The sequence below is a fragment of the Centropristis striata genome, chromosome 19 (assembly GCF_030273125.1).
Source record: "Centropristis striata isolate RG_2023a ecotype Rhode Island chromosome 19, C.striata_1.0, whole genome shotgun sequence".
NCBI classification, from domain to species: Eukaryota; Metazoa; Chordata; class Actinopteri; order Perciformes; family Serranidae; genus Centropristis; species Centropristis striata.
In genome coordinates this window covers 28999130-29008848 of record NC_081535.1, presented here as the reverse complement: position 1 = coordinate 29008848, position 9719 = coordinate 28999130, and the positions used below count along the sequence as shown (strand labels likewise).

At 37.2% G+C, this 9719-nt stretch overlaps 1 protein-coding gene across 1 annotated transcript; it reads right to left on the bottom strand.

The window, feature by feature from the left end:
- Positions 1-6570: 6570 nt before the first annotated feature.
- Positions 6571-9453, bottom strand: pnx (posterior neuron-specific homeobox). Its single transcript, XM_059358409.1, has 2 exons — positions 8504-9453; positions 6571-7567 (listed from the first exon to the last, which is right to left on the bottom strand). Exons 1-2 carry the CDS (start codon positions 8616-8618, stop codon positions 7074-7076), a joined length of 609 nt encoding a protein of 202 aa, XP_059214392.1. The 5' UTR covers positions 8619-9453; the 3' UTR covers positions 6571-7073.
- Positions 9454-9719: the final 266 nt, after the last annotated feature.

Sequence of the window (9719 nt, the reverse complement as noted above, 5' to 3'; positions counted from 1 at the left end):
AAGCTTCCAAGTGCCGAGTAGTACGCGTCATCGTCTCACCGTCCCTCCCCGCTCTGTGATTGGATCCCTAAAACAGGGCTAAGATTCCTTCCTGGTTGCCAGACTGCCTGGAGGTTCGAAATTAAATTCGAGCGCGCAAGGCAGTCTGGGTATACCCAGGCTAGAGATTTAGACTTTTTCCTCGTAAATCTGCGACTTTTTTTCTTGTAGATATGCCACTTTAATCTACTAAATTTGCAGCTTTTAGTTACCAAATATAATTCTTTGTCTGATAAAGGGTTAAATGCTGAAAATGACGCAGTTACGAGGACTGCCCCTAGAGGGCACCAACAACAACTCACATTAAGATACTAGAAGCTCATCGGAAGAGCTGATAACAACCTGCTGCACCTAGCAGCAGGAGCAGGCCCTACTCGCTGGTAGTGATGGGATGATAACTGCTGATAAACGATCTGATGCATTTTTTTGTAGATTAAAGCGTGACAACAAGTTTCATTTCAAAGCAAGTCAGTGCACTGGGGGGTTTGGCTGCTGCAGCCTCATTTACTCTTTAGGACCAGTAGCTTGTGATGTTTAAAGCTGCATTCATTTAGTTGTTTGTTGCATTTGGAGGCAGCAGAACCAGCAGAATGAAGCACTGTCACCTCCAGAAGTTGTTATGGTGAAGTGGTGCATTTAAGAGACTTACTACCTTCTTAAAAGGAGCATATTGTGCTAATTCAGGTTCATACTTGTATTTTGGGTTTCTACTAGAACACGTTTACGTGCTTTAATGTAAAAAAAAACAAAACAACAACCTCAAGTCCTGTAGCACCCTATAATGTATTCATTTCCTGATAATGTAATAATGCAATAAATTTGCACTTAACTTGATCAAAAATGTAATAAAACCCAGTGATGTAATAACTTCACCAATAATGTAATAAAATATCCTGACTGATATTTGGTTGTTATATCACTTTCATGTCAAATTGACATCTTACTCTATGTCAGGTGACATAGTGGTCAGCTGGCATACTTGTGTCATACTTATAGTATATTATGAGATTTACTTGTATAAATAAAGATTAAATAAACACTTGATGACAACTGACATGGTTATTTTTCAAACTCATTTTGCTGTTTATGCAGGGTTTCTGAAGTTGTATGTTGTTTCTCAAATTAAAGATTTAAATCCTGTTTTATTGACGTGACATAATTTCTGCAACACTATCTGCTGGTAATATCTGTAATATGTTTATGTCGGATTTTCCATTATACAGTCAATAGTTGATGATGCTTTTGACATGTTAATTTATTTTATTACATTATTGGTGAAGTTATTACATTACTGGATTTTATTACATTTTCAATTGAGTGCACATTTTATTACATTTTAAGGCATTATTACATTATCAGTAAATTATTACATTAGAGGGTGCTACAAGCCCTTCCTCCCAAAGAAGTTTTCTCTAATTAGTCAGCGCTTCCGGGTCTTCCACATGTTTTCTCTGCATCTCTGTACTGTCAGTAACTGCGGCTGAAGGAATCACTTTGAGTTTAGCAGCACTTACCAGGAAAATTCACCAATAAAAGCAAGTAACACAAACAAACATGTTCCAACAGGAAGGTGACCCAACACTGAGGAGAAGTTATTGACATCCTCAAACCAAGAACACAGGTTCCCCTGATGTTACAGTTGGCTACATGTAGCAGTGTGTAAACACTGCAGTTATGTGGAAGGAGCAGATAAGTAAAATGGGACAAAACTGAGCTTTCAGGAAAGTTGGTCTGAGGTTTATGTTTCCGATGGACATGGAATGATTAATTAACAGCAAGCAAACATCTTTTAAATCAATTCCAAGAACTACCTACTTCCTGTTATTTATGGTAAATATCACTTTTTCTGTCCTAAAGTACAAACGTAGGAAGATATTGTTATATGTTCGGACACTTTGGACACATTTAATATGAACATAAAAATTGTAAAATGATATATATAAAACAAATAAGAAAAAGCATAATAGGTTTCATTAAAGCAGTTATTGGCAAACACACTGCGAAATGCAGTTTGCAGCTAAGCAGGTATAGTTTAGTGCTGAAAACAGCTTCCTGCTGCTGGAAACAAAGCTGGAAAACCAAAACAAAGAGCTGAGAGAGGCAATAAAATTCCCTGCGAGTGAAACCTTTGATTGCTCATATCTGAATATTGATCCATGCAGCTTTAAGACAGATTGTCATCTTCACATCTGTCCAGATTGTTGCATAAAAGTAAAACCTGTCAGGTGATTGTGGCGGCTCCGACTCGTCTGATGTTCAGTCTGGAGACAAAACATTTAAATCCTCTATAGTCTGTCTGCAAGATATCAGCTGCTGCCTCAGACGATCTGAAGCCTTGAAAGCATTTCCCAGGACTAAAACTCTCAGAGGGAATCTGTAAAACATGCATCAAATGTTTCAAAGATGTGGGCCTAACTGTCTTCAGATATGTTATAAAGTAATATGTAGAAGAAGAAAATGGTATTGCACAACATTTTCTCGATTGCGGTCTTGGTCAGTGACGGGAAGAACTGGTTCCAGATGTGAACCGTTTCTGCATCTGGACGAACAAACTGAGTCATGATATAAAGTCAACAGAGGGACATTCTGTTCTGCCTCGTCATCTCTGCTCAAGGTCCTCTGACCGTAATTAAGACATTAAACATGCTGCTCATTATATATATGATACTACAGAACAAGTATATACAAAGGTGAGGTCCTTGTATTTTACTTGAGTATCTTTTTATACTTCTTTACACTTCTGGTTGCATGGGGAATTTGGGGTTCATTTCTGAACTATTGTGCCTTACATGGACTCACAGCTTATTCTTTATTATTCTTCAATCATATAAAATTCTTGAAATGTCTGTAAGATGACACAAAATTGACACAAAAGCCTAAAATCAAGCTGGTTTCACTTTGGAAAAATCTCCAATTTTATCCAAATTTTTGTCTGTGTCATTTTCCCTGAATGATCACTTTCCTATAAATAGTTAAGTGTATTGAGAAAATGTTTTTGAGTGTAATTTTTTAGCCAATTTAGTTGTTATCAGACTACTGAGTGGGCTTTCTTAGCAGTTATCATTCCATCAGTATGGGCGAGTAGAGGCCTGCTCCACCTCCTAGTAGGTGCAGCAGGTTGTTATCAGATCATTCAAACAGCTGCTATATTAACATGTGTTGTTAGGTTGTAAGGGAGAAGTAAGGGAACGTGGTATAAACTACAAAAAGTTTCTCTATAGGTAGACGGGTCAAACAAACCAGGACTTTCTCCCAGTAGACCGACCTTCATGTGCCATGTGAAAACAAAAGGAAACAAATGTTATTTGAACTGACATGACTTACACAAAGTAACTAGGTGCTGTCTTCACTTTTGGCATTAACATGCATGTCATAACTCCTGACCAGGAACCTTTTAGCCCTAATTTGCCAATTTCCTGAGGGAAGCTTCTCAAGGGATTAATAAAGTTCCTCTCTATCTATCTATCTATCTATCTATCTATCTATCTATCTATCTATCTATCTATCTATCTATCTATCTATCTATCTATCTATCTATCTATCTATCTATCTATCTATCTATCTATCTATCTATCTATCTATCTATCTATCTATCTATCTATCTATCTATCTATCTATCTATCCATCCATCCATCCATCCATCCATCCATCCATCCATCCATCCATCCATCCATCCATCCATCCATCCATCCATCCATCCATCCATCCATCCATCCATCCATCCATCCATCCATCCATCCATCCATCCATCCATCCATCCATCCATCCATCCATCCATCCATCCATCCATCCATCCATCCATCCATCCATCCATCCATCCATCCATCCATCCATCCATCCATCCATCCATCCATCCATCCAAGCAAGCTTAGAGAAGTAGTTTTGTAACCTAAACCTGTTTTGTTACGTTAAGGCTCAGAAAGTTTGGGTCAGTTTAGGCTACAAAACCTCTTTTCAAGGTTTCGGCTAAAAAGTTTCTGGTTAGGCGTTCTAAAAGACAAATAAAAAAATAAATGCACTTAAATGCCAAAAATGGCGCAGTTACAGGCAGCCTTAATATCAAAAGTTGTATTTGTTCTGTAAAAACGTGACACAATGAAGTTAAGTGATGTTACTTCAAATAAGAGTGTTTACTTTTGTTTTCATATGGGACATGAACCCAGATCTCCTGAGTGAAAGTCCTGGTTTGTTTGATCGGTCCAACAAAAGAGCAACTTTTCACGCTTTATATTCTGATGTTTACTTCCCCCTTTACTTTCACACCCCATAACTTCCACCTTGCCGTCGTTCATCATTTCTCCAGCCACTAGAGGGCGCCACCAACAACACATGTTAATAGAAGCCCATTGGAAGAGCTGATAACAACCTGCTGCACCTACCAGCAGGAGCAGGCCCTACTGGCTCAAACTGATGTGATGATGAACTGCTGATAAACGATCTGATGCATATTTTTTATTTTGTATTGTTTGAGCTGCAGCTCTTTTATTACCCAAACCAGCTGAATACTTCTTCCACCGCTCTGTATAACTGGAGCAGCTGTTGTTATTCTGCTTCATGACTCAGCACATGGTCTCGTGGTCGGTGGCGCTTCCGTGATCACTTTCTGACACTGAACATTTCTAAACCCAAAGTCATTGTTATTGACTTCAGAACAAAAGAGTCCGAGTCATGTCAGTGGTTAGTGAGGCTGCACATAGATGATTTACTGCATTTTACTGCTGTAGATATTTAAAGTTTTAACTCCTTTATATCCTGTTGTTGAGTTTAATCTGCAGCGATGCATCATATTCTGTAAAATGTGTTTGTAGCTTGGTTGTCCTGTCAGAACCTTGGATCCCTCAATAATCAGAAGAACAGCTGATTTCAGCTTTGTGATGAGGACTTTTCCAGCTTTTTAACTTAATGTCCTAAAAATCTTTCTAAAATATATTTTAAAAAGAAATTAAAGGTTAAAAAATAATGAATAAATAAAACATATAAACCTTTTTTTTTAAATAAAAAAGATATGACCTTTAAAAATAAATAAATAAATGAATGAATGAATGAATAAATAAATGAAAAAAGGCCTAAAGTCCTTTAATAAAATAAAATAAATAAAAACGTAAAGGTCTAAAAACCTTTAAAAAAATCCTAGATCACCTAAAAAATGCTTTTAAAAATAAATAAATTATATATATATATTTATATTTATAAACCTTTAATTTAAAATTAAAATGATCTAAAAACATTGTATAAATACATTTGCTGTACCTCTGAGATGTAGTGGAGTATTAAGTATAAAGTTAAATAAAATGAAAAATCTCAAGTTACTTTGAATTGTACTTAAGTATAATACTTAAATGTAAATGTAATTAGTTACATTGAACTTTTACGTTTATTTTAGTTATTTCTTGCAGAAAAAGACAAAAGAAAAGTGTCTCTTTTGCATCACTTATCGACCATTTTAGTCGTTTTAAAACTTGCTGACTTGATGGAAAATAATGAATTTGTTTTCATTAGAGGTTGAGTCATTTTCCTGTGTGTGTGTGTGTGTGTGTGTGTGTGTGTGTGTGTGTGTGTGTGTGTGTAACAATAGCCCGTTCTGTCCAGTCGTGTGGTTTGTTTTTCCTTCGCCTCCATCTGTTTCTGATCGCTGGTTGATGGAAGTGTTTTCAGATGATAACACCATGTTTAATCTTCTTAAAAATCTGTTTCCTGCATTTTAATCATCAAATGAAGAAATCCTGAAATCTGTAGCACCTGGGACAAAATCATCAGTGCTGAATCAACATTTTCCCTTTTATGTTTATGGTTTGTTTTATCTTTGTTTATGATTGATTGAAACTAAAAACTTTGCTGATTTGTCTCGTTCACCTTGTTCAGAGCCCCCTGCCATCTGAGGATAAGAGTATGTGCTAAATCACATACAGATGTGCTCAGTGTGTGTGTGTGTGTGTGTGTGTGTGTGTGTAGAGCAGAGGTGGTGATTTTTTGTGTCTTCAAAATACTTTTAGTACAAAATGAGTTTAAGTTGGCCAAGAAAGAGCTGGAGTTTACTCCTCCAGACCATCTGTTGACACCATAGACACACACACACACACACACACACACACACAACACACACACACACACACACACACACACACGCTGAGAGTTAAACTGATCTGACGCCAGTAGAAGAGAGGACGGGGGGGTCAAGGAGTTTTATTTTCAACTCTTTTAGCAGAAATCTGCTCCTGTTCAGATTTCAGGTGAAAACCAGCAACAAGCAGTGGTGTAAGAAGTAATCAGATTACTTAACTGCAGTAAAAGTACTAATACCACACTGTGAAATTACTCCACTACAAGTCCTGCATTCAAAACATACTGAAGTAAAAGTACAAAAATATCAGAAAATGTACTTAAAGTATCAAAAGTAAAAGTGTTATATATTTATTCCAAATATAAAAATATTTGTAAACTCAGTCCTGTTTGGCACTTGAAGCTTTCCTGAATATTAATATTGGCACCATATTTTCCCAAAACTTTCCCCCTGGAATTTCTTTAGAGATTTATGCTCACAATTGTACATGTTTCAACAAGTTATTTTGATTTAAAAACAGTCAAATGTTTCTTTTCTGGCTCTGTGAGGGTCAATAAGTTGTTATATTAAGAAGAAACAAGAAGCAAACAAAAGCAACTTCAATACATTTTTTTATGAAAATAAGTTATGACATAATTACATTAAAAAATATTTGTAAACTCAGTCCTGTTTGACACTATAAACTCTCCTGAATATTAATATAGAGATATGGAGATTTGTGCACAGAATTCTTTGTTGCAACAAGTTATTTTAACTTAAAAATCAGTCAAATGTATCATTTCTGGCTCAGAATGAATCAATAAGCCAATATATTTTAAGAAACAAGAAACAACTTCAATAAAAATGTTTATGAAAATAAGTTATAGCATAATTACATTAAAATATTTGTCCAGTTTGGCACTTTAAGCTGTCCTGAATATTAATATTAGTGCCATATTTGCTGCTGTGAGTCTGTTTGGTGCTCCTCCTGTCATCAGGTGTAGTAGTGGTGCAGCAGCTGCAGCTGTGGGAACATCTGGATGTGAGCGCGCTGCGGGCAGCACAGCGGCCTGTAGGGGAGGAGGTGGTGGGGAGAGGAGACCCCGGGGTGCTGCTGCTGCTCCTCCTGACCCTGCACACGCTCCTTCTTCCACTTGGTGCGGCGGTTCTGGAACCAGATCTTGACCTGGGTCTCGGAGAGGCGCAGGGCCGAGGCGATGCTGTGGCGCTCCACCACCGACAGGTAGTGGCTCCTGTGGAAGCTGAGCTCCAGCACCTGCAGCTGCTGCAGGCTGAACGCCGTGCGGATCCGCCGGCTTTTAGACTTCGACCTCTGACGCTTCCCCGGACACAGAGCCTCCTCCACCTGTTCCTCCTCCTGCTCCTCCTCTTGCTCCTCCTCTTGCTCCTGCTCCTGCTCTGGGCTGCAGCCTCCACCTGCTGCAGGATGCTGCTGCTCTCTGGGGTCATTCCTGGGAGGAGAAACTCCTAAAAACGAGCAGAAATTCACAATTAAATCAATTTATGAGTCAATTTTTCAGCTATAAATCCATAATTGTGTCTTTAAAACGTCAGAAAAATAGCTGTTTTCATGAAAATACAAGTACAATGTATTTTTTTTATTAAATCTTTCTAAAAAAGATACATAACAAATTAAAAGGTGACAAAACACCTTAATAAATAAAATATGAAGGTCTAAAAATTAAGAAAAAATAAAAACATTGTGATCTAAATAAAATCTTAAAAAATATGAAAGTAAATTCATTACCTAAAAAACCTTAAACAATAAAAATGTAAGGACCTCCACTTATTCTAAAATAATTACAAATTAATAAAAATACTTCAACAGCTTATGTAAATAAAGAATAAGAAAATAGAATAAAAATAAATAAATAAAATTACCCTAAAATTTTATATCAATTAATATGCTGTCCAGTAAGAACCATGTCTCTCAAAGCTTTTTTCAAGCTTTTTAAAATAAATTTAAATACAAAAAAGCACAAATATCTAAAAAAAAACAAAAACAAAAACGTTAAAAATAGGCTACATTAAATAAAAAAACAGAATGACCTAAGAAAAACCTTAACTTCATAAAAAAGAAATCAAATTACTTATTAATCTTTAATAATAATTCCCTCCTGTGAGAAAAACACAGCCTTTCTCAAATAAGTCAGAAAAACCTGTTTTCAGCCTTGTGACGAGGACTTTTCCAGCTGATTTTAGAGGGTTTTAAAACAGTTTATTTAGCTGAAGGAGGAGGAGGATTTTCTCAACACATAAAGAACAGTTAATCCTTCAGTTTATCTCAAACATTCAACACCAACACATCTGGAGACACGTGGTTTCACTGCACAGGAATGGGAGAAAAAAGCTCCGATATGAGATAAATTAAGAGTTTTGGAGGCCTGAGAGAGTTTTTATTACCTGATGCCTCCTGAACGCAGAAGTTTCTCCTGGTGAACTTTGTGGGGTCCAGGATGTCCTCCACGGAGAAGGGGGTCCGGTGGCTGAGCGGGACTTTGGCTGCTGGTGGCTGCATGTCAGCGCTCTGTGGGCGGATCAGGACTCGGTGTGTGGACGCGGATCAGGTCTCGGTGTGTGGACCCTGATCTGCTCCGGAGCTTTATATACCCTGCAGCCGGAGCACACGCCGCTCTCACATTTACATTTCTTTCACAAAGTTTCCTAAACGTTATTGTGCGTCTTTCCTGCGCAGACACGCTCCGGCCCCGTGGGGCCCCCATGGACCCCCTTGCGGGCACTTGAAGATGTAAATGCGGGCCCTCAGCTGGGGGGCCCGGGCCCGTTATTTATTGCAGGGCATCTGGTTAAAATGTGCCTCCTTTCTCCGTGTCCGTGTTCCTGATTGTGCCGGAGCTTGTTGTTATTTGCACTCGGACACGTGAACGCGCATTGTGATGCTAATTGATGGACTCATCAAAGAGAAAGTGTTTCAGTGTGTCCTGTTAAACACAGAGTCCCCACAAAGGGCCAAGGTTTAATGAGAAGCCACGACACGTTTATGAGAGCCGCGGGACACCTGAGCACTGAGGACCTGCAGGAGACACATACAGACCGCTGAGAGGCTTTTTACCGCTGTTAATTATTACTGATCAATTATTATTTCAGCCTTTTATTTAGTCTACTTAACGCTGAAAAAATCAGCCGTCTAATCTAAAGAAAAGGAATCAACTCGTTTTTTTTAAATTCGTTCATCAAGAAAAAATATTCTCAGATTTTTTGCATGAGAAAATTAAAAAAAATGTTTTTAAAGGTTATTTAGAATGATAATCGGGTTTGAAATGCATGAAGACGAAAACTGCTTAATGAATAAAAAATAAAAACAAAATTGACAGATTATATAGCCAATGATGATGATGATGATGATGATAATAATAATAATAACAATAATAATAAGTCATTTATTTATAAAATATATTTAACCTAATTTATTTTTTGTTCAGAATTTATTCAGAATTTTGTCTGTTGTTTGTATTTGTAGTTTAATTGTTTGTTTTTTGAACTGTTTTTTTCTGTAAAGCTGTTTGTATATATAAAGGAATTTTCCTTTTCTTATTGTATAACTAAAACAGTCATTACGTGCAGCATTATATTTATATTTTAGGCATTCATGAAGCTC

Coding starts and splice junctions, on each gene's coding strand:
- pnx (XM_059358409.1), bottom strand. CDS start 8,618: ATGCAGCCACCAGCAGCCAAAGTCCCGCTCAGCCACCGGACCCCCTTC. Junction 7,568..8,503: donor CTGCGTTCAGGAGGCATCAG/GTAATAAAAACT, acceptor GCTCGTTTTTAG/GAGTTTCTCCTCCCAGGAAT.